Consider the following 25258-nt stretch of genomic DNA (forward strand, 5'->3'; position numbering starts at 1 on the left):
AAGACAGGCAAGCTGAGTGCCCCACCTCTAATAAATAAACTCCTGAGACAGGGCTCTTTCAGTGGCAACTCCAGAGCCCACCCGCTGTGTCAGCGCTTCTGGCCTTTCTTCTTGCTATTGGTGGTTGATGAGCCCGTTTAGTCGGAGAAACCAACTGGGGGGGGGGTGCATCAAAGCAGGTGCAACAAAAGGCTGATCAGAGGCTCCCTTTTATAGATTGGAGACCAAGATGGAGTTTCTGAGCGGGGGGGAGGGGCAAGAGACCAGCGTCTGGGAGTCAGACTGGAGGTGCCTAGGAATGGGGGGAGTGCGCGGGGGAAGGGGTTACAAGTCTGCCCTAGCAGGGGGACGCCTGTGTGGTGCCCTGGAGGCCCCTCCAGACCTTAGCTCACCTTAGGGGGGCATGCTAGGCTCGGTCCCAGAGTTGCACCTGCTGTGATGCGTCCCAGGGAGGGGTTCGTGCTCATGTGAACCAAAGAAAGGACCCACGGATCACGGCGAGAGGAAAGCAAAGTTTATTTAGAAAGAAGTCCTCGACGCAGCAGGTGGGGGTCTCTAGTGAGTTGCTGTCGCAAGAGCTCTGTCTAGGGGTTTAATGAGATGTGGGGTACTTGGCCTGTGCCTCCAGGTTCAGAACGGACGGATCCAGGATCTGGTTACATTTCTCAGGTCCGGCCTTGAACCTGTCCACCGGCTGCCCACCTCGGGGTCTTGCAGGAGCCTGGGTGAGGAAGTCCTCAGGCAATGGGTGTGCAGAAGGGGTCACGGTTTGCTGGCTTTGGAGTCTGCGATTAGCCAAGGGGACGGGGAGCCTGCTGGTTGGAGGTTTCCAAGGATCCCAGGCCGCGGAAGTCCTCCCGGCCGCTCCAGCGCTTCCCGCGGGGCCGCTGGCCCTCTCTGCCGCGAGCTCTCGGTGCAGGCGCCCCGCGGGCCCAGGCGGCGGAGGAGTCGGGTGTCAGGCCCCGGCAAGTTGGGGCCTCCCCGGTCAGGTCCCGCCCCGCGGCAGGGCGGGGTCTGCGGGCTGCGAGCGCGGCGGCGGAGCCGGCTGGGAGTCGAGGGAGGCGGCGCCCGGCGGGAAGCCGGCCTGGAGGCGGTCTGCGGCGGCGGCGGAGCAGACGGGCTCTTAGGCCGCGAGCAAAGCGGTCCCGGCGGCCCCGCCATGGACTCGGGCGCGGAGGAGCACGAGCTCAACGGCGTCCTGCAGCTGGGCTCCCCGGACACCTCGGTAATCCCCGCCCCATCGCGGCCACGCGGTGTGACCTTGGCAGCGGCCGCCGTCGCCGGGCCCCTCGCGCGGGCACCTGTGGCGCTGCGTGCGCACTGCGGTCGGCCCCCCGCCCTAGGGCGCCCAGCGCTGTGGGCTGCGTCCCGGTGTTCTGTTTTCCCCGGGGGAGGTAGGAGCGGGCGGCGCCGAGGGGTTCGGGGGCCACCGAGTCAGCCCCAGCCGGCTGGCACCCTGCCTAGCGGCAAGCTAGAGCGCGCACCCCAGTGGCCTGCCGGCGCCCACACCTGGCAGCCTGCGCTGGCCGCCAGCCGGGCGCCCCCTCGAAGCCCCAAGCTCCCCCCTACTCATCTCCGGCCTAGTTCCAGTCCGCCCGTCTCCCCTCGTTATCTTCCTAACTTCCAACCGCACTGTCTCCCAGTGGGTGGAGAGATGTCCCGGCTTCCCGGGCGCCAAGCCAGCAGCGGCCAAACAGTTAGGTCACTGCTCAGCGGTGACCACAGATTCTGATGCGTAACTTTGACCCAGCTGCCTTGTTGAGCCCCGGTCTCCCCAGAGCTAGGGAATGTCGTCTCGTTCACACTCACCCCCAATCCAGGCTGCGTAGCGCGTCCCCACAGACTTCGAGGACAGAGTGCCTGCGCTTCCCCGTGGCATGGACGGGCAGCGCCCCGCCTCCCCCAAGAAGGCTGGTGGCACTCCGGGCACTATCTTCCCGTTCCCCACTCCAGTCCGCAGCCGCTCCCCCCGCCCCCCATTCCTCCCACCACACCTAAGTGGAATTCGTGCCCTGGGCTTCATCCCAGCACACACACGTCTCTTGTGTGCCCGACTGGCCCTCTGAAACTTGTTTGTTGACTTTGGACATCCTTTCGTTTTCCAACTGCTTGGGATGGAGGTAGGGGATAGTGGCCTCTGGGCTCTTCATACCCGGGCAGACGCTGCTACAGCCCAGAGGCTGCAGATGATGGAGACCTCCTGGGCCCGGGCAGTGGTGACAGGCAGTGTTCTGAAGCAGGGCCCAAGAGGTGTAGGGAAGTTGAGGCACCTCCTTGTGGCCCCTCTGGCCATCTGCCACACTCCGCTCCATCTTTTTGGAACTTTTCTAAGTCTGGAACCACTAGGCCAGGGCCTCCACATGTCTTTTCACTAAGTGCTCAGGCCAGCCCTGACTTACCTGCGACTACCCATTCCCGAACGCACCGTAGAAACCGAGGACAGAGGTGGCCAGGGGTCAACAGCCACGGCTGGGACCCACCCAGGGGCCCTGCACTCTCCTCCCCCTTTCCGCCAGAGGCAAATCTGTGGGAAATAGCACGAATGACAAGCACTGGAATTGCTCATCTGACGCCACCTTGTAGATAATTTTATCAGATCAAATATTTTCAGCTCAGAAATGTGAGTTAAGCTCCGTAATCTTTTACTTACTGCATTATGGCACCACAGAAAAATTAAAACAATGCCTTCCGTGCTTTACTGATGAAAAGTAGTCTAATACGTACTCAAAGCCAGTTGTCAGTTTTTTCTCTTTCTCTACTCAGTAGAGTGAGCTTACGTCTTGTGCCTGGACCAGTACAGGCTCTCGAATGTGAAAATACTCATTTTAACCTTTTTGTGTCCCATGGGACACAGGGTGCCCACCTACATTTTCTTCCTCTTAGGTTAAGTGGGAAACTGGTTTCCCAGTTTTAGTGCATCCAGCCATTTGGTGAAGGCCTGAATAACTCTAACCCTGCAGGGATGGGCCTCATCCCATCAGTCCCAGCACCAGAGACTCTTCAAGAGTTACCTACATGGTCCTACTAATAGGATCAAATCCATATTACCTAAAAAAATTTTCTCATTTCATTCAAAATGCCTTTCATTATCAAAAACACCTAGTTTCAGCAAAAACAAAACAAAGCTGAAAACAATTTGATCTTAAAAGTGTTAACTTACTGATCTCTCACAGCTGGTGAGTGAACCAGTTCTGACTAATAAAAACCACTCAGTGGCACCCCTTTCAAGTGACACTCAGGGTGTGTGTCACCCCCCCCCCCCCCGCCACATTCTGCCCTCCTGGGGCTGGCCCACCCCCTGTGGTTGCAATTCGAGGCCATGTTGGGGGTACATCCTGGCTGTGTCACCTTGGGGAAGTTAGCTCACCTCTATGTGCAGTTCGATTTGTAGTTTTACAAGGCGGAACAAAGAACCCCTGCCCTGCCTGCCTCCCAGGGAGGTGGCGGGTAACAAACCAGCTCACAGACTTAGCCTGTCTATACGCTGCCCAGCCTTAAAGATGGCCTGGCTTTGGACTGGCCAGCTTGAGGCTTGGCCGCCTCTCAGTCCCCCGCTGAGAAGTTAGGTTGGCCTTGTGCTGGAGTCACCACATTGACTCTGGACATTAGAGGTGAGTGAGCCATGCTCCGGCCCCAGAGTTTAATCTGATAAATGAAACCACTCCCAACAAGGATGTGAGAAGAGACCCCAAGGGAAGAAGGCCTGCGTTCCCCGGATCAGGCTGTGGAGGAAGGGTCTGTAGGGGTCATGGAAGGTTTCCCGGAGGAAGTGGTAGACAGGAAGGAGTGCTACGCCCTGGAGAGAAGGTTCTGGCCTTCTGAGATGTATGGGAGGGCATCCCAGGCAGAGGGAACCATAAAAGCAAAGGGCTAAAGGCTGACCCATTGGAGCACATTCATGGTTGGGTCGGATGTGTGTGTGTGTGTGGGAGGGGGGGAGGTGGGGGGGTGTCGGTGTTTGTGGGCAGTGGGAGAAAGGCTGGATAGGAGAGGCCTCCAGGCTCGGCCACAGGTCTCCTGGGCCACGAGGGCCACGGGAGTGCTGTGAGCAGGGAGGAAGGAGGCTTTGTTCTAACAATGGAGCTGGGACACTCAGGTCCGGCAGAGCCCGTGCCTCGTCACATATATGGAGGCTTCCTGGAGGGCTTGCCAGCCCCCAAGAACACAATGCTGATGCAGCCTGGGGTCCAGATACCACAGGACCCTGTTTGCCAGCCTTCCTGTTCCCTATCCCAGCCTCGGGACCCCATTGCCTCACTGTCCAGGTGCATCCTCACTCCTCTTCTCACCATCCTCTCTCTGCCTCACCTGTTAAATGGGGGATGGGGGATAGGGGTGGCAATTGTGCCTTCCTCCAAGTTTGGCATGAGGATTAAAGTGCTTGGATCAGGGCCTGGCATACATCCTCATTATTGTCATGATTGTGATTTTCATTGTTATTATTACCTTAAGTATTTTTTTAAAGGAAGCTTTTCATCAAAATAGAGAGGTTTGTTTGTTTTCTGGTTTTCATGTAGGGGAAATGAATCAGTATGATTATGTGATTAAACCCGAGCATATGACGCTTGGGTTGACTATGTTGAGGGTGGCCGAGCCCCACAGTGACATTTTCCTGGGTGGCAAGGGCCCATTGTCTTGAAGTTGTTGGATGGGGATGCATTCTCCAGGGTAAACCCTCTGAATGCCAGTCTCCCTGGGAAGTCAGAAGGCAAGGAAGTGCTTGCGAAAAGGAAGGGCAGGCATTGGGGAGGGATTCTCTGCCCCAGAGTCATACCTTGAAGTTACTTGAAGTTACACGAAGACAAGCTCTAGGTGTTCACACCTGTCGCTTTGACAGGAGAAACCTTGTCAGGACAGCGCCTCCTGTAACCCCAGCTCCCACCGCCCACCTGCACACAGTAGGTGCTCAGTGAGCCCTTGTGGAGAAACTAGCAGGCCTCAGATCCCTGCTAGTCTTAGGAAACCCCAGCTGTGTGACCCTAGGCTAGCATACAACCTCTCTGAGCCTCTGCTTCCTCTTCTGTGAAATAGAGAACAAACACTTCCCGGGGAAGGCTGAGCCAGTCACTGTGAAAGCCCCTCATCTGGAGCACAACACATGGTGTGGCCACAGCAAACTGTGTTCCCAGTGTCAGGAAGTGGTGTGCCCTGAGGCCTGGAGTATTGCTTCAATTCGGGCTTTCCCTGGTGACAAATGAATAGTGAAACTAACTCTTACTGGTGAAACAAGCGTGCCATGTCCTCTAGGGATCTCATGACCACCATAGGGAACTTTTGGGGAAGCACTGATCCCTTTTATGAGTGGTGGCCAGTGACGAGGCTGGAGTGGCCCTTCCCTCCCTGGATCCTTGGGGACATTCTGGCCCTGCCTCCTGCATATCCACTGGCTTTTCCTTGCTTCTGCTTTCTGGCAGTCACTGAGGCTAGCCATGTCTTGGCTAAGTTCTAAAAGACAACCCGAACACAGCCATTAAAATCCATTAAGAGGTCTCTCTTGGAGAGTAGTAAGCCCACAGGCGTGGACCATCCAACTGCACGGGAATCCCAGCCTAAGCAGGACTTTCTGCTGTCTTTGTGGGCTGCCTGCTGGGGGCTTCCTGTCGGTCTGCCCTGCTGCTATCGGAAGTCCTCTCTCCTGCCCTGGTGGGGATAACTCCCTGGATGTACAAGCCACTTTCTATGTGATCCTAGAGAGATGTCCTTTCCATTGCCCCACCCATGGCGCCTCCAAGTGCATGCCCGGGGGACCAGCATAACAGTAATATGGGCCCTGTGACCCTTGCTCTGGCAGATGAGGTAATACCTGAGACCTAGGGCAGATCCTGGCATACCGTGAGCACCTGTGGGAGGACGGATGAAGTGCCCCACGCCAAGGGCCAGGACCTGGAGCCTCAGGCATTCCTTGTTACTGATTGTAACAATTAAATGTATTAATTATGAAGTAATAGAGTTAATTAGTAGTAAGTTTGGCTTGCTTATAGAGTCTTCAAAATGGCGAGAGCTGGGGCAACAAGGTGGGGTAACATCTCAGTCCTATCGGCAGCACCAGCTGAACAGCTCAGACAGGCCCGAGGCAGAGTGCTGCAGGACCACCAGTTGCATACGCCCTCGCAGTACTCTGGGCCGCTCCCCTGCACAGATGAGAACACCGAGGCACCGCTGTGGCCAGGTTGAGAAAAGAAGGGAAGCTTACTGGGTGGAAGATGCAAGCTTGTGGTGGAGGCAGCAGCGCGGGCAGAGGAGGAAGCAGGGCGGAGCTCTCTGGAAGATGCTACAAGGATAGAAGTGGGGCCGGGCAGGATGAGGATGGGCACCATCAGAGGGATTCTCTGGCAAACTTGGTGGAATTAAAAGCCCGCACACTGCAGCTGGTGCCTTCTGACATCTGGGGGGTCTTTGCAAGAGCAGAGCTGACACCCTGTGCGCTGTTGGGGGCATCGCGTAGACACACCCCCTGTGGACACCGCATCCCCTGCAGGCTTCAGGGGCAGCTCCCAGGGGTACTGGCCTGGCCAGAGCACGAACGCAGCCAGTTGGAAAGGGGCAGTACAGGTGATGCTTCTGCGGTGACTCCCTGGGGGTCGGGGGCAGGCGGTTAGCAGAGAGGTGGCTTTCCCTCTGTGCTCCAAGTCTTTGGAATTTTGGAACCTGTGAATTCACTGCCTCTATAAAAAGCACAGAAGTTAGGTCGGTAGCAGAGCCTGCCTATGTCCCTAAGAGCTAGCCTCCCTGTCTTCCTGCACACTTAGTTAAAAAATTTAAGTACTTATCACAAACAACCCCCACCCCCCCCCCCCAGCCCCTCTGTTAGCTCTGTATCACTGTCTTGTGCTTTCCTAGAATGTGTATTTTTAAAACGATATTATTCTGAGATATTTCAAGCTAACAGGAAGTGGAGGCAGTTGCTAACTACCATGCCTGGCTGCTGAGCTGTGGGAAGCCCTGCATCCATTCTCCATCATTATTGTTTCCGCCGAACCGCCTTCTTGGGCCCAGGCTGCTGGGCTCCCAGGCCTTCCACGTCAAGGCCTCATGCAGCGTTCATTAGTCTCCGAACAAGGTCTCCCAGGGCAGCCCAGGGCTAGCGTCGCCAAGTCCTGGCTTAGAGGCAGTGGTCCTCTTCTGATGGCCTAGGACAGCAGTTCTCAACCTGTGGGTCACGACCCCTTTGGTCACAGGGGTGGCCCGATTCCTAACAGTAGCAAAATGATAGGTCTGAAGTAGCATTGAAAATAATGTTATGGCTGGGGGGTCACCACAACATGAGGAACTGCATGAAAGGGTCGCGGCATGAGGAAGGTTGAGAACCGCTGGCTTAGGAGCATTGTCGACAGAGGGTAGGGCTGGGAGGTTGAGAGAGGCACATTTGTCCTAGGTCATTAGGGAGGGCGTGGACCAGGTACAGCCTGAAGCGGACTGTCCTCAGTGAGCCTGTTGGGCCTACGAGGTGAGCACCTGTGGTGAGGAACCCTAGGAAGTAGGGACAACCCAGCCAGCATTGGGATAGGCTGGTGATGGATGCAGGCCTGTGGTGTTCCTCTGCGGTGGTCCTCCGGGACCAGGGAGATTTCTCGGACTTGCATCCATATTTTACTCACCTAACACGTAAGACAGAGCTCAGTTGAAGTATAGTATGCCACTGCATTAATTGAGCAACTCCCAGGTGCCAGGTGGGTTCTGCCTGTTCCCTCGGGTCACCCAGGCAAGTGGGTGGGCTTATGGCAGAGGGTCGTGCTATGGCACAGATCAGAAAATTGTCTTGAGCCCCCAAGGGAGGCTCTGTTTTCAAGCCGGGGGAGGGGTACAGGGATCAGGACTCCAGCTCCCCCCGAACATGTACCTCCTCCCTGTGTATATGGCCAGGCTGTACAGAGGGGCTTCAGGCAGGGCCGGTTAACAGGGAGGAAACTGAGCTCGGAACTGGGAGGAGACTGCTCAGGCCCTTGCAGCTTGTGACAGGGGGGAGGAAGGGTATTGGAGATGGGGCTCAGGCAGCCCTGTCCCACATCATCTGACTGGCCTTCCTTGGCTGATTGTGCCTCATTCCACAGCCACCTCATTTGGGCTGGAGAACCCGGCCCATCAACGTGAACCACTATGCCAACAAGAAGAGTGCGGCCGAGAGCATGCTGGACATTGCCCTGCTGATGGCCAACGCCTCCCAGCTCAAGGCCGTCATCGAGCAGGGTCCCAGCTTCGCCTTCTTCGTGCCCCTCGTAGTCCTGATCTCCATCTCCCTTGTTCTCCAGATTGGTGTGGGCGTGCTGCTCATCTTCCTAGGTAAGTACTTGCTCACCTGACGGGGGAGGTCCATCTCTGCCGCTTCCTCTTGTCCTTGTGCCCAGAGTTGGTGGACTTCTCCACTATCTGCTGCCTCTCCCCCTCCGTCCACCCAAGCTAAGTACTCAAGAGAATATATTGTAGCCACACTGAGTTAATATTCATGAGCACCTACTGTGTGCTTCCCAGGATCCCTTTGCAATGCCAGGCACTAGCACTGCCCCCACCCCTCCCTTTTCCAGAGGTGGAAGCTGAGGCACACAGAGAATGGACCTGGCCCAGTGTGATCCTGTGATGCAGAGAGGGATGGGTGCCTGGGATGGGGGAACTTCAGTGGGTCAGAACACGTGGAGAGCACCAGAGCTGCTGGAGCACATGAGGATGGGGGCCTGGAGGTTCCTCTGAGTTGAGGGGAGTCTGGCTCACATCGTGACCTTTCTGAACCGGCCTCAGTGACTCATATACCAAGGGGCTCCTGGTCCCATCCACGCCCTGGGTGCCTGTAGGATCAAAAGAGAGCACATTCATGCATTCATCTGTTTGATTTTTTGTATCGCTTGTATATGTATTGTGTTATATTCACAAATGAGATATACAGTTTGAATAATAATTTTAACCAACACTCTTCTTGAATATTGACACAGGTCCTTAAGAAAACTTTTCTTTTTCCAACTATATTTCGTATTAGGTATTCTCAGGTACACCGAGACGTCTTCTACTCTCTGGTTCTCGGATACCCTGCTTCTCCTTGCCCACTCTAGATGTTGCCTCTAATTAGTTTCCTGAGTGCACTTCCAGGGGGGTTTACTTCAATGTAAATCAATATTCTTACTATCCCTCCTTTCTTTCCCCCCGCAAATCTTAGCATGGTGTACTATACTCTGGTGTGTATATGATACATCTTTTTACAGCTTGCTTTTCACTTAAAATTAGCACATGGCCCTCCGCCTCCACTGCTGCATGTTGCTCACCAGTCTGTGCTGCAGCAAGCACACTGTTCACCTGCCAGGTGACTCAGCTATCGGCATGCTGCTGATGCTTCTTGAGGGCGGAGTAGTTCCTGGAGATACCGAGAACGGGACAATCTAGGTCCCTGTTCCATGGGGCTGACATCCTTGTCAGGGATCCAGCACACCTGGTACATGCCGACTAGAGACACTGACTTTGAAAACACCTTGCCTAGGAGAGGTGGAGTTGGGGCTGCTTTGGTCGGCAGAGAAGGAGGAGATGGCCATGTGTCTGGAATATTCCAGGCAGAGGAACAGTGAGTGCAAAGGTTGAGGCACTTTTGAGATTTGCTCTGTGCCAGCCTCTGCACTCTGCATTGGGTAGGGGGCAGTTTGATGTAGGGTCTTCCTCCTCAAACCTCATAGCCTGGTTGGGGAGAGAGAGACATGGGGATAAGCCAGGATGGTGGGAGCCCCAAGGATGCTCCTGACCAGTCCAGAGTGGTAAAGGAAGAATTCTAAAGGGGAGATAGACAGGAGGGTCCAGGATCCCAGGCAAACCATTCTCTATGTGACAGGGCACGCCATTGCCTGCCAGCCAGTGGACAGGGTGAGCGAATCCAGCAGAGTGGCTAGGACGGCGGTCACTTCCTTACACCCTTTCCTGTGGGAACCGTATCTCTTACACAAGAGGCCAGGCTGCCCTGCTCAGTCATCTCCCCTGGAGTCTTGCTTTGTTTGGCCATTCAGCAATCATTTCCTGAACACCTCTGGGTGCCGGCTACCCTGCTTAGTTCATCCCAGTGTCCAAGGAACTCAGTCGAGTGGAGAGTGGCTAGTAGACAAGAAATAGATACCAGGCTCAGCACATATCTAAGTGTCCCAGCACACGGACATTTCGTTGCTCAAAGTCATGGACTAGCAAGAGTGGAAATTAAGTGAGTCTTCTGCATGTCATACATCAGGTACAGATGATATTAAAGGGAAAAAAACACAAACTGTACTGGAGGTCTTAGTGAAAAACAAGGCTCCAGGAATTGACAGAAGACCAATTGAAATGTTTCCACAATTGATCAACACTAGCGGTATCACTCATCTTCCAACTGACTGGAAGAAATCTGTATTCCCAGTAACAGATGATCCAATAACACATGAACATTATTGAACAATATCATTGCTATCACAGTTAAAATGTGACTGAAGATAATACAACAATGATTACAGCAGTACAGCAACAGGAAACTTCTATAAACTCAAGCTCTATTCAAAAGAGGGTGTGGAGCAAGGTATGTCAGTGTTGCTGTCAGATGCATCCTGACTGAAAATAGAGAATACCAGGAAGATGGTGACTTGCTAATCGTGCAAAGGCATTTGATTGTGTGGCTTATAACAAACTACAGATAACATTGGGAAGAATGGGAATTCTAGAACTCTTACTTGTGCTCCTGCGGAACCTGTACATAGACCAAGTCGTTGCAACAGGACCAGGGTATACTGCATGGCTTCAAACACAGAAAGGTGTGTGTCAGGGCTTCATCCTGTCATTACTCTTGTTCATTCTGTATGCAAAGCAAAGGAGCTGAGAAGCTGGACTCTGTGAAGAAGAAGACCGCACCAGGAAAGCTCTTTTTTTTTTTCTATTCACAAAGGAAAAGCTCCAGTTCATTTTTTAATCTTTAAAAAAAAATTCCTGAACTACACTTAACTGTATTAATATTCCACTCTTACATATCCATAACAAACAGGAGAAAAATTCATGTGCCAAAAATAAAAGATAAAACAAAAATAAAAAACCAGGAGAAGCTTATAAAACTAAATATGGATTTCAGCAGTCACAGCTGAACAGAGAAAGGAATTAAAGTGCTTTAAAAAGCCGCGAGTGGATGATAAAATGTAGAAACTGAAAATTCACAAACTATTTAAAACCTGGAATCACTGACTGTTCAGAAACTACACAGATGGATCCTGGGTGGTGGTGAACAGCAGAAAGGGGCGATGGATGAATCTGCATGGTTCTAGCTGCTCCCCCTGCCACCCATCTCCGAGGAAAGCCTGACATTGATTAGATATTGGGCCAGGCGAATGCTGGCTGCAGGTCCAGTGATGGTAACCTGCGCCCCAGACATCTGACGGATCTCATTGATTTTGGTGCCTTGGCGCCCAATTATGCTGCCAATCAAATCATTTGGAATGGTGAGTTCAGGGGTAGTGTGAACAGACACATCCAAACCTGCCCAATAGCCTTTCTCCTGTGGAGAGCTGGATTCAATGCCACTGAATGCGGTGTTGGCATGCGTCATAGGAACATGAGAGTGCTGCATTGCCAGCTGGTGCATCGTGGTCAGATCTGGCTGTGGAATGGCATACTGTCCTTGAGTGGTATAGGCCTGACCACCTGCAAAGACGACTGGAGAACTGGATGGCTTGGGCCGCTACGGGAGGGTCACGCCCTTGGCGGGGGGTTGGGGGGGTGGTTCCAACATGACCATGCAGATCTGTTTGGCACACTCAATGATGGACGGCAGAATGCCAGCAAGAGTGATGGCCCGCACAGTTGAGTTGGGAAGCATATCTCCAGCCACCTGGACCTGAGCCCCTGTGCTTTCTCGAATGTCTTCGATTTTGTAACCACCTTTCCCAGTGAGAGAGCCACACTGACTCGCAGGGACCACTAGCTCCAGGGTGACTGGGGGTCCATTTGTCATAGAGCTGCTGATGTCCTCCTCCAGTTTGTCAATGTCAATAGCAAAGGCTTTAAAGATGGCATTAGTGGGTCCAGCCAAGGTGATCATTGTCTCAGGACAATTTCCTTCTGAGATGTTCATACGGGCACCACTATCTTCGCACATCTTCTCAACTGATTCTCCTTTCTTTCCGATGATACTGCCAATTTCCTTTCCATGCATAAGTAGCCGGAGGGTGAGTGTGACATTATATCCACCTTCGATCACACCGGTGTCCGTGTCGAGCAGTGTTCTGGGGAGCTGGACTTTGAGTGGTCATGTCTTTGATCACTGGTGGGGGTGAAAGCCAAAAATGGGTGGAGGGTGGCGGAGGGTGGGCTGGCAGGAGAGGGCTCAGGGGGCAGCTGATCTGGCTACTGCCTCTGCTGGTCCGGGCAGCAAGCTCATTAACAACCTGTGATGTACAGATGACACATTGCTTGCTGAAAATGAAGAAGGATTTGAAGCACTTACCGATGACCAGTCTTTTAGTATGAATTACATTTCAACATAAAGAAACCAAAAATACTCAAAACGAGACTAATAAGTACTATTGTGATCAACAGAAAAGATTGAAATTGTCAATAATTGCATTTTACTTGTATCTATAATCAATACCCATGGAAGCAGCAGGCAAGAAATCAAAGGACATATTTAATTGGATAAACCTATTGCAAAAAGACCTTTTTAAAGTGGTAAAAAGCCAAGTGTGCCTTACCCACTTTTAAATTTGTCAAATGAATGCAAAAGCTGAATGATAGATAAGGGAACTGAAGAACAATTGATGTATTTGAATGAAAGTGTTGGCAAAAACACTGAATATGAGACAGATTCAAAACGTTCACGGAAAAACTCTATTATCTTTCCATTCTACTGTTCTCTGATATTTTTGAAGACGCCCTCATGTACCATGGAATGAACAAATGTGTTGTGGAAAAAGTACCACTAGAATGCTCCTTGGAAGGGAAGATGGCGACACTTTGTCTCTTGTGCTTTAGATCTGTGACTCGAAGAAGCAGTCCCAGAGAAGGACATAATGCTTCGTAAAGGAGAGGGTCACCAGAAAGGGTGAACTGACCCAGTGGCGCAACAATGGCCCAAACAAAGCGATTGGGAAGACGACCCAGGACTGGGCAGTGTTTGGTTCTGTTGTATGTGGGATTGTTATGAGTTGGAACTGAGTTGACAGCACCTAGCAGCAGCCCCTGTGAGGGATTCTCCAACCTCGCAGAGTGCCCGCACAGTGATGATAGGGAGCCTGGTTCAAACACACTGGGCCCTTGCTGAATGCCAGGCACAGAGACTGTCCCTGTTACACAGGCCCTCTCTTTCTGGATGAGTGGGAGCCGGTCAGGCCTGGAGCTGAGATTTGGATCCAGGAAGGTCAGGGAACTCAATTTCCCTGCATCGTAGTGGTCCCTGCTCTAGTTGATGCTATCAGAGAAACCTGCTCAAACATAACTGTATAAAACAGCACCTTAATTACGTTCGTGGCTTCTTTGGGTCAAGAGTTTTAATAGTACACGGCAGGGATGACTGACTCGTCTCTGCCACTGACATCTAGAACTCCAATGAGAGCGGAAGGGCTTCCACACAGCATGACCACACACTTCCTCTTATTTTTTTAAAATTCCTTCTTTTTTTAAAATGCTGTATGCCCATAATAGTGAAGTCATGACTATTAGCCAAATACTCATATACTTGGGAAGAAAACATAAAATCAAACTATATATCCAGCTTCCATTCACTTGATATTGTATACTGATTATGTGCAGAACACTCTACCAGGCATTAAGCAAGCTACAAAAGATATCTAAGAACATGATCCCTGCCCTCTGGGAGATATGCTTAAAAAGATGTACACACACCATTATTCATGTGACTATTGTGTGAACCAAAAGCCATTAGTTTGTTGGGTTTTTGCCTGTTTCTGGCAAACTTTATTGCTTTCTACTCAGTCCTGAGAATCAACAGTCTTTGTTAATCCTGATGTCATTCTCTTTCCCCTAACAGTTTTATTGACATATAATTCACATAGAACACAGTTCAATCACATCAATAAGTTATACAAACATCACCACACTCAATTTTAGAACATTTTCTTCATTCTTGCACTCGTTATTAGAGCTCTATCTCCACCCTACCCTGTCCCCCACTATCATTCTCTTTCCGTTTCATTTTTCTTCATTGTACACCAAACTGGAGCAGAATTGACTCATTTTTTCAATGTGATTTCCAAAGTTTTGTACTTGTGTTGTTTTTCAGTTTCTCTATCTCTATATACAATATTATATTGTATATACACATACGGTATTATATATGTAATATATGTAATAATGGCTCACTTCCTCTAGCACTCAAAGGGGAACTGGCAGAAACTGCATCACCTTATATGATGTGACCTTATTTGTCACTGCGTCACTTCTGCAATAATTACAAAACCAAACTCGTATGTAATCTATTTTAGAGAATGATCCATGTGCATGGAGAAGAATGTACTCTGTGTTCTTGTTGGATGGCGTGACCTGTACATGTGCAGGAGGTCAAGTTTGTTGATTGTGTTGTTGAGCTGTTTGAGTCTCCACAGAGTTTCTTTCCTGATAATCTGACTTTCCTTGAGAGTGGCAATTGATGTCTATCTTCACTTCAGTGAGGATTTGATTAATGGAGTTCAATGGCCTTTCATTAGGTGCATATGTTTATTATGGTCATGTCTTCTTGGGCTGTTTTTCCTTTAATTATTATGCAGTACCCATTCTCATCTTTCATACAATTTGCTTGGAAGTCTGTTTTGTTTTTTTCAGAGATTAATTTTACCACACCTATTTTTGTTGTTGTTGTTTTCATTTGCTTTTATCCAGGCTTTGATTTTCAGTCTATTTTTATCTTTGTTTCTTGTAAGCAGCATATTGATGGGTCTTGTTTTTTATCCATTCTGTACTTGCTGTCTCTGTACTGGTACATTTAGCCCATTACCATTCAGTGAGATCATTGATATGTATGGGTTTGCTACTTTCATTTTGATTTGTCTTTGTGTGTGTGGTGTGTGATTAGTTCTTCCATGTGTTTCCTGTGTTTTTGCATTGTTTTTGTTTTGAGGGTGTTGGTTTTTGTAAGGAATTGTCTTGTATGTTGGTCTTAGGTTTGTGTGTTGCTCTTGTTGATTTTTTGGCCATAGTGCTCCATATAGTGGTTTTTGTAGTTATGGTCTCACTTTTGCAAATTCCCTTAACATCTCCTTGTCTGGAATTGCATTTGTTTCTCTGTCATATTTGCATGATTATTTTGCTGGGTACAAGATTCTAGGGTCGACAGTCTTCCCTTCCAAGACTTGAAATATGTTGCTCCATTGTCTTCCTACCCGCATGGTTTCTGCTGGAAAATCTGAGCTTGTTCTGTTGCTGCCCCTTTGTATGTGACTGTTATTTTTTCTCTAGCTGCTCTTAGAAATTTTTCCACTTGTCCTTGATGTTAGATAGTTTGACTAAACTATATCAAGGAATTTCCTTTTGGGTCCCTTTCTGCTTGAAGTTCATTCAATTTCATGGATAGCTATCTTGCCATCCTTCAGGCAGCGAGGAATGTTTTCTTCTAGGAGTTCTTGGATTATTCTGTTTGGATTGTTGTTTTGCTTTGCTTGTTTCTTCCTCTTTTGGGGATCCCTATAAGTTGTAGGTTGTTCCTCTAGGTTGCCCCACATTGTTGTTATGCTTTCCTTGGTCTCCTCAGTTTTCTCTTGTTGTTGTTGCTTGTTCTCTTAGATTTGAGTCTAAGATTTGTCTTCAAGCTCACTAATTCACGTTTCCATCTCCTCAATTCTGTTTCTCTGTTCTATAGTGTTGTGTAATTCTCATATTGTCATGCTTGACTTCTGTGTTTCTGTATGGAGTTTTCCTTGTAAGGCTTGTAGTGAGGTTTCTGGCTTTTCTAGTCTTTCCATTTTTTCTCTTAGATTCGTTTTTCATCTGTTGTATATGCGTAATCTTTCTTCTGAATTCTTTTTTGGGTAATTCCATATCCTGTTTGATTTCAGCCATTTCTTTTAGGTCTGGGTGTTGTTCACTTATTTGTGTCGATTTCTTTTTGTGTGTGTGTGGACCAATATTTATGTTGTTTTCTTGACATCTTGATGTAGCTGTTTTTGGTGTGTAGGGACAGTTAGCTCTGTTGGTTGGCGTAGTGGAGGAATGGTGGATACTTCAGATAAAGTATGTGGGAGGAGAGCAGTACAGTACAGAAGAGGTCAGAATATGGAAGGAAAATATTACAGTAAAGAGAAATAGGAGAAAAAATGGAATCAGGTAGTGCTAATTGGTGGATTACAAGAAAAGAAAAAGTGACAGGTAAAAAATTTCCTTATTTTTCAAGGATGAAGGAAAGGATAATAATGATGAAAAAGGCATTTTAAAAATAGGATGATCTTCTGTGTTTAAAAATAAGGGAAGGGAAAAGGAGGATTGACGAGAAGAAACACAAATTCACTGCCATCAAGTCGATGCTGACTCATATAGGACAGGGTAGAACTGTCCCCTTTGAGCTTCTGAGACATAACTGTTTATGGAAGTAGAAAGCCTCATCTTTCTCCCGAGGACTAGCTGGTGGTTTTGAACTGCCAATCTTGAAGATTGAAGATCAATACATAACCATCATGTCAGAAGGATTCCTTAAGAGAAAAGAAAGAGAACTTAAATTAAAAAATATTTTTTCATAGAAACTTTAAAGTGAAAGAATAAGAGAAAGAAATAAAATATAAAATGGAACACAAGAAGGAAGAGCTGTTAGTGTTTGTTTGGGGTCTAAGCTTTGCCCAGGGACTTTATCGTTGATGTGGGCGAGAGAGAGGGGCATTTCCAGGAGAAGGATGGGGGGATTGGGCGGATTCAGGACCTGTGTTAGAAGCACAGAAGGCGAGGAACAGGTGAGCAGTCATCGTCTGTGTTGGGGGTAAGTGGTTCACCCTGTTCAGGTATTTGGGGTAACTGGAATCTGCTTCATGTTCTGAAGTGTCCTGAAAGTGAGGGGGTTGAGTGGAATGGGAGAGTAAGGAAAAATTTCTCACGGTAGTCCTCAGCCGAGTGGCATGAATGGGGTGGGGCTCACACATTACAAGTGTCTGGGGTCTCTGAGAAGGAATGGAGAGGGGGTAGCAGGGCTGTGTGGTTTTATTTGGGTGATGGAGGGGGATGGAAGGTAGAGGTTGAGCTGTCTCAGGGGAAAGTTATAGATCTGAGAAGTCTGAGGTAGTCTAGGGTGACCTAAATGAGATGTGTTGGTCAAGAGACAGGGTGTTGCTAATTTGGGAATTGTACATATCTATACACAAGGGGGTATCCCTCCAAAAAATGGAATTACACTGGGTGGAGTGGAGCTTTCATAGTACATATTTTTCCTACTAGGTGAGCATCAAACAACTCACTCTGAGTTAGTGCACCCAGTGGTGTCACCTGGGAAGGTGCTCTCTAGTCACAGTGAATTTTTTTTGTAAAAGCAGCTTCACTCAAACCTCATTTTGTTTTTGTGATGGTTGATTTAAGAGAGACTGTGCTGCTGTGAAATTTTGTTTCCTGCTTGGGAAAAATGCTGCAGAAACTGTTGTGATGTTGAACACAGCTTACAAGGACAGCACTATGGGGAAAAACTTAAGTGTAAAAATGGTTTTATTGTTTCAAAAAAGGTAAAATGACAAACCTTGTTCTGGGCATCCATCAACTTCCCAAATGGATGAAAATGTCAATTTGGGGTTTGTTCCATCAGGCCAGATTGTTAATCAAGCTTTCTATTTAGAGGTTCAGAAAAGATTGCATAACAGTGTGCAACATAAAAGGCTTGATTTGTGGCATCTCAGTGTGTCAGTTTTGGGCAAAAAACAGCATGCCTCTCTTGCCCCAAACACCTTATTTACCTGACCTTGTTCCATGCGACTTCTTTTTGTTTCCTCGAATGAAGAGGGACATGAACGGACAGCGATTTGACGACAAAGTAGAGGTGACGAGAGAACAAAGGAGGTGCTGTCAGCCATCCAAGCAGATGAGTTTGAAAAATGTTTCCAAGATGGATTCACAGATTTGGCAAATGTATTAAATATAATGAAGAGTGTTTTGAAGGTGATCAGGCTGTTTTGTAAAAAAAAAAATTTTGAAATACATAGCTTTGAAAAAAATTCCATATATGGGGGGTTTCCCCTTATGTAACACACACACACACACACACACACACACACACACACACATCTCCTCAGAGAGATCAAAACTGTGAAACAGAGATCTTTTGAGTAGTTGCAGGCAGTGCTTGGGAGTGAGTGGTTCTGCCCTTTGGGGTGTTTAGAATGCGGGGTGGAGTGTGTGTGTTGCTCTAGGCTAGGGGTTTAAGGAAATGGGTGGCTGAGATAGCTAAGAAACCTGAATTCTAGTAGATTGAGGTTAATTGTAGCTGGGTCTCTTAAAGGAATAGAACTCAGGTGGCTCAGGTGGGAGGGGTGGGGTTCGCTCTTTTTAGATAACCGTGATCTCCAAGAGGGGGTGGAGGAGAGGGGCATGTATCTCACCCCCTCCTAGGTGGCCTAGCTGTTTAAGAGGGGCAAGAGCCTTTTCAGAGGGCAGGCTATTGCTCTGGATGGCCTAGAGTGGACTAATGAGTATGCTGACTAGGAGATGGGATTTTGAGGGCAGCCAGTGTTGGAGAGCTCAGTTTAACTGGTGCTTTAGCCAGGATGTGGATCAGTAGCTTGTACCTTTTGAGCTTAGAGCTTTTGGCTTGTGAGCACTTGTGTACTTGCTGGCAGAGGGGCAGAGAGAAGCTATGCTGCAGCGAGTTCACCAAACAGATCCAAACAGATCCTTCATTAACCGAGCAGCCCAGGGGTACACGTGTGCCTGGATATTGGCCAAGTACTCAACTAGTATTTCAGCAGGATGTGCAGCAGTTGCTTGAACTTCTTGTGCTTAGGGCTTTTGGCTCCTTGGTACCATGCTAGCTGCCAGGGGGATGTTATACTGCAAGGAGTTAGCCAGCCAGGATCCTCGTTAGCTGAGGTGGCTCAGACCAGAGGTGCACATATGCCTGGGTGTTTGCCTGTTCAGGGGACCCCCTGCCAAGGTATAAGTTGGGTGGATAGGGAGCCAGGTGTGTGGAGTTCACACATGTGGGCAGTTACATCTCTCAAGTCTGCCTGGTGATCTGGAGTGCCGCAGAAAGAGGGACTTGGGTTCACCCTCTTCCCTTTCCCCTGACTCTACCATTCCCACTGCCCTACTCTTCAGGGGCACTTGGATCACTTATGTATTGGATTGACCTCTGGATGGCTTGCTCCCCTCTTTCTCTTACCTGGTGATTTTCTCCTGGTTCTTGGAGGGGGTCTCACTCTCCATGTGACCTGGAACCTAAAAAACCAAACTCCCTGCAATTAAGTCGATGCTGACTCACAGGGGCCCTGCAGGCCAGAGTAGAACTGCCCTCCTGAGTTTCAGTAGCCACAGGCCCAGTCACAGTTCAGGTGAGCGAGCCCAGGTCCTGCAGCTCAGTGCCTCCATTAAGCCGTGCCGGGGTCATAGACTGAGAGGAGTGTACTTGAGGCATTTGAAGAGAATATAGAGGGCAGTCTATCTTCCTGCAACAATTTCAGTTCCTCCCCATGCATGGCACATCTCTCCAAGGCCACCACATCTCAGCGTCCGCTTGAAGTCCAGGGTCATGTCATCTAAGTGAGGCCTAGGGGAGGCCCTCAGACACAGCCTCTTGTTCTGAAGAAATGTGAATGACACCAACAAGTTATCTACTTCCTCTCCCCACCCTCATTTTGTCCCATGAGGACAGGGCTCAGGCCAGCCACAGTTCACTCACCAATTCCACAGAGCAACTGCAAGGCATGCACAAGACGTGAGCCCCGTTTTGTTCTCGGAGTTATTCACTGTGTTATTCACCTGGTTCTGCCGAGTCATCCTTCCTTTTCCATTAGAATGGAATTTACAATCAAGTCCTTTTCTTTGCCTGCTTTCTGCAGGTACAAGGCTGCGGGACCAAAGACCTCCTTCAGTGTATTCTGTCTAAGATTGTGGTAATTCTTTCAGACAATTAAAAAAATCATTTTATTGGGGGCTCATACAAACAACTCTTATACAATCCATACATGCTTCCATTGTGTCAAGTACATTTGTACATTTGTTGCTCTCATCATTCTCCAGAAATTTGCTTTCTACTTGAGCCCTTGATATCAGCTCATTTTCCCCTCCCTCCCCGCTCCTCCCTCCCTCATGAACCCTTGATAATTTATAAATTATTATTATTTTGTCATATCTTACACTGACCGATGTCTCCCTTCACCCACTTTTCTGTTGTCAATCTCTCAGGGAGGAGGTTATATGTAGATCCTTGTCATTGGTTCCCCCTTTCCACCCCACCCTCCCGGTGTCGCCACTCTCACCACTGGTCCTGAAGGGATCATTTGTCCTGGATTCCCTGTGTTTCCAGTTCCTACCTCAGACAGTTGCTTTTAATGGTAGGTTTTCTGTGAATTACACTGGGGTCCTCTGAATTCAGTGGGGTTCTGCCACATGTCCCTTGTCTCTCTGAAATGAACCTTTCTCTGCCTTGGGCCTCCTGCCGGCAGGTAGGACTGGAGCTGACTGTTGAGCAGCGAGGGCTTATGAAGCGAGTTCTTAGGGCTTTATCTGCCCGGAAGGCCGATCTTTCCGTGTTGGATCTCATGCTGCTATGAGTTAAGTCAGAGGAGCAGGTCCCCTGAGATCCAGGACTATGTTACCTCTGCCCCAGCTCAGGGCCATGCCTAGTTCTCCAAGATGACAAGAGCTTTGGCATTACACAGCAGATGGGTTTACTGAGACGGAGATCCTTGGCTTGCCGCCATCCCCACCAACACAGCTACCTGCCCCTGGCAGCTGGCCTTTTTAAATAGTGAAAACCAAAATTACAGGCTATCGCCACTTGGGCTACTAAATACCATCATTTCAGACTCAGACCAACTTCCTCCAGTGGAAAAACAGAGGGCCCCATGAGAGTGGGAAGGTGGGGCTGGGAAGCCTGCCCGGTGAGCACCGTGCCCAGAGGAAGCCGCAGCGCAGCGTGCCCCTCTCCACTGCAGGGTGCACAACCCTGGCTGACTGTCCTGGCTTACAGTCAGACAAAGAGAAGGACAACTCTCCCTCTGTGGCTCGTCTGGGAAGAGTGGGAAAGCCGCCAAGGGGGAACGAGCCCCTCGCTGCCCACTCCGTAGAGAGTGTCCCATGTGGGACCGGCTGGGGTTGCTGGCCGTTCACAGGTAGGGGCAGGAGTTCTGAGGCTGGGAATATCGCCCAAGTCCAAGCAGCAAGCACAGCAGCAGGATGTGTCCTAAGCTGCTCCTGCCTCCTGTGGGGACCCACTCCCAGGGACAGAGTCACCCCACCCCACCACTCAGTTTCCTGTGACATGCGTACCCTTGTGCTGTCCTGTTCACAGCCTGGGCTCAGCGGATGTGCGCCCCATCCACTTTGCCCGAAAGACAGGCACTGGACAGACCCTGGGACAGGCATTGCTTGCAGCTCAGATGCCTGAGTGGTTGGTCCTCTTCAATTTCAATTTTTCGGAGAATCAAATGGGGTTACCAGTGCCTAGCGCCCAGGTGGAGGTTGGAGGCCATCATGGTTGGTATTTAATAAAAGCACATCTTTTTTTCTGCGGGGCAAATTTCATCATGTAAACAAAGCTGAGGGTCCCCTGACCCTGTTCAGGTAGAGCTTGGCCATGCATGTCCAGGGCATGGTGGGATAGCTGCCTGCAGGCTGGACCTCTAAAAAACAAGCTTGCCCACTGTCCTTTCTCCATCCCCAGTCAAATACGACCTCAACAACCCAGCCAAACACGCCAAGTTGGACTTCCTTAACAACCTGGCCACAGGCCTGGTGTTCATCATCGTGGTGGTGAACATCTTCATCACGGCTTTCGGTGTGCAGAAGCCCATGACCGAGGTGGCACCCCGGCAGTAGGGGATTCAGGTGAGCAATGAGAGGGTGCACGAGACCTGCCTAGCCCAGGGGCAGCCTCCGTGCAGCCCACTGTCCACGGGTTCTCGTCCAGGGGCTGCGGGAGGCTCTTAGCTCGATGCTGGCCACTGGACCCAACCTTTCGCATTTGAGCAGAAATGGTTTGGAGTCACAGTGAACAATCTTCATGCAAAAATAAGATTTCTGGTTTCCCTTACGACATCAGCCCCACTATCAGGCCATTGCCCCTGGCGGCAGGCAGTAGGAGCTGTGCCTAGCCCAGCTCACCATGCCCCTTGCCATTCATAGAGGCAGCTAGGCTGGGCACTGCTTACCATGCCCCTTGCCGTTCATGGAGGGAGCTAGGCTGGGCACGGACTCTGTGCCCATCACCTGCTCAGGTAGGCCACTGATACTCAGGCTTGTAGGGGACAGGAAGGAAAACCACGCTGGGAGAGAGTCATGCACCCTGCCAGCCTGCCCAGTCACCCATTCCTGTAGAAAGTCACCTCGGTGCTGGCAAACGATAGGCTGGGACCCCACCCCACCCACTCTAGCCCTGGGGGAGGTGGGCAGGAAGACATGCTTTCTCCAGAGTTTGTCAGAATGGCTCCTGGCAGGGCCCTGGGCCCTGCTCCTGAAAGTTCCCCGTCACCTGCAGAACCGCAGTGGGCTTTGTGCATGCATCCTGGTCACAGGAGCGCTGGCCAGCTCTTGGCATCAGTTTCTAACCCTGACAGTGACTCAGGAAGACCGCCCTCCTGAGAAGCGATTGACGTGCAGACACTGGCATGATTGTCCCGGTCAGGCAATCCCTTCAAGTTCCAAGTCCAGCCAGCCCTGGTAGGGGGAGGCTGGAGCCTCCTACCGTGGAGGCTGCTCCTGCCCTGGGCACTTGGGGGGTGGGGGGACTCTGGCAGCCAGGCTAGCACTCATGCCTCTCTTCTCCCTTCTTTGCAGGATCATTTGGAAAATTCTACCTATCGCTTGGTGCCCAGAACTAGGAGCTGCTTGTCTTTGCAACATCTGCATTCTGCGGTACCTCCCACATTGCCAGGGCTGGAGCACTGGACGCCTCAGGAATGAGCTATGCCTCAGTGGCCTCAGCTGGACCTGCATGCCGAGGGGACCAGTCAGGGGCCATGACTTATTCCAGAACAGGCCAATCCTTGGCCATGTGGTCCTCTGTCTCAGGACATTCCTGGCAGACAGGGAAATGCCCCCTCTCCCCTGTACTGATGCCACCAGCTTGCTGGGCTCTATGAGGACATACCTGATTCACCTGGATGATGCAATCGCTTCTACCTGCTTCCTAGCCATGGGACATGGAAACCCAACCCCCTTCTTGGCACTGGGGTTGGGTTTGGTACCTTGGCTGTAGTAGACACCCCAAAGGAGTCTGCTGGCTTAGACTCAGCCCTGTGTTTACTCACCCTCAGGCCTGTCTACCCTCCACCAGCAGTGATGGGGCAGCTCTGAAGCTCATCTGTTTTCAAAGCATAAAGTGACCATTAAGCTCCTACTTCCTCTGCCCAGCTCCCTGTGCCCGGCCTTCCACTGGCCAGGTCAGGGGGACCCAGTCTGCTGGAACAGCTTGCAGGTTCCAGGCGTGGGGCTCTGTGAGGTGCTACCCGGCTCTGCTTGCTGGGGCCCCTTGCGCTAGGTGCCGAGGGTCAGGCCCCAGCCCAGGCCTGCTGCAGACCTCTTTCCTCCGCCTCTTCCAGCCAGGAGACCCTGGGCCGAGATTCGGGTTGAGAGTGCATTCCAAAGGCTGGCATAGACCAGTGGTTCATGCAAGCCTTGCTTCCCCACCCCCTCCACCTCTTTAAATGTTGGCGTGACATGAAAATATAACAAGGTCCCTATATGCTTTACCCAAACCCCCCATGGTTCACCTGCACCACATTTGTTTTACCACTCATGCCAAGCCGGTGATCTTCCAAAGGTGGGCCCAGGACCAGCATACACCCTGGCCTGTTGAGTCATTGTTAGAATGGCTTCAAGGCCAATGCTTCCCTGTCCACAGTGTCCCATGTAGGAATTCACAGAAAACCAGCCCACCCAAGGCCTCAAGGCAGTGTGGGACCATCCTCCCTCCACAGCTCCCCCTCCATAGAAGCTCCTCACCTACGTATTCATGTGACCACCGCTGTGTCCTCATGACAGGGCCAGGGGATTCGCTTCCAGAAGGCATGACTCCAGCCCGCCGGCACTGGCTGGTGACCCGACTGCTGGTGGTGCCTTTGATGACTTTGGGTCAAGAGTTTGCTGGCTCATTGCTGTGCATCTCACGTTGGGGGCCACCGAGGGCAGGGCCAAGGGCACATGCACTTTGGGAGAGGAACATCCTCTGCTCAGAGCTCCATTAGCACCCGTGTGCTCAGAATAGGACCGTGTGACCCTGGCAGTGATGCCAAGAGGTCTGTCCCTTGAATGCCACAAGCAGCCCTAAGCTTCTAGTGACGACCCCCTTCTGAGGCAGCCAGCTCTGAGCACTTCCATTGGCGAATTTTTCCTGTTGCCTAGATAACCAGAAAACCCAGCACTTTCCGCATTGGGCTCAATGGCGTGTCACATTCCTGGGCCCAGTCGAGTTGGCTCCGGTATCAGTGTTTGCAATCCCTCCTCTCTTCTGTCCATGGACTGGAAGGGCCGCCATGCTTGCAGAACCGAGGGACCTTCTGGGGCCTTGCTCGGCCCTGTAGTCAGGCCAGTGCTATCTCATCAGTTAGTGGTGACATCTCAAGGCCATGGAGGAAGGAGAAATTGGGGGTGTGCGGCATGGTGACATCTCAAGGCCACGTGGCTCATTTGTGCCATTAGCTCATGCCATCCACTCTGAGCAGGGTTTGCAAGGGCAAAGCTGGGTATCACAGTATGGGAGCCCCACCATGTCTTCACCTCATCCACTCTGAAGACCCCAGCTTAACTCCTGAGGCCCCATCCCATGTTCTTCCACCCCCTGCTCCCTTCTTTGTCCCTGGGACCCTATCCTCCCCTCCCCATTCCACTAGCCATCCTTCCCCAGAAGCCAGTAGAGTAGGGACATTCCTGTGGCCTGTCCCATCTCACCTCTGGACTTACCTTGGTGGTCCCTCTGTGGTGTCCTGCCCTCACCTGGCATCCTATGCCCTCCAGCCCCTCTTCCTCCTCCATGGAGCCTTCCAGGGACCTGTGCTACCAAGCTCCACTTTATCCCAATCTGAGACAGAAGATCAAAAAACTTCCATCCTTAAAGTGGTTTATTACAACTTCAGGCTTGCATGTGGACCTAGTTCAATCTCCTAGGGGGAAAAGTCTTCTAAGCAATCAATAAACAAATACTCATGGC

At 50.6% G+C, this 25258-nt stretch overlaps 1 protein-coding gene and 1 pseudogene across 1 annotated transcript; one reads left to right on the top strand and one right to left on the bottom strand.

Annotated features, from left to right (window-relative positions):
• The first annotated feature begins 1039 nt into the window (after positions 1–1039).
• NINJ1 (ninjurin 1) lies at positions 1040–25258 on the top strand. The gene is made up of 4 exons (XM_075549744.1): positions 1040–1225; positions 8052–8280; positions 21776–21939; positions 22888–25258. Exons 1-3 carry the CDS (start codon positions 1160–1162, stop codon positions 21928–21930), a joined length of 450 nt encoding a protein of 149 aa, XP_075405859.1. The 5' UTR covers positions 1040–1159; the 3' UTR covers positions 21931–21939; positions 22888–25258.
• LOC142448164 (poly(rC)-binding protein 2 pseudogene) lies at positions 11118–12220 on the bottom strand (annotated as a pseudogene).

This window comes from Tenrec ecaudatus, chromosome 5 (genome assembly GCF_050624435.1).
Source record: "Tenrec ecaudatus isolate mTenEca1 chromosome 5, mTenEca1.hap1, whole genome shotgun sequence".
Lineage (NCBI taxonomy): Eukaryota > Metazoa > Chordata > Mammalia > Afrosoricida > Tenrecidae > Tenrec > Tenrec ecaudatus.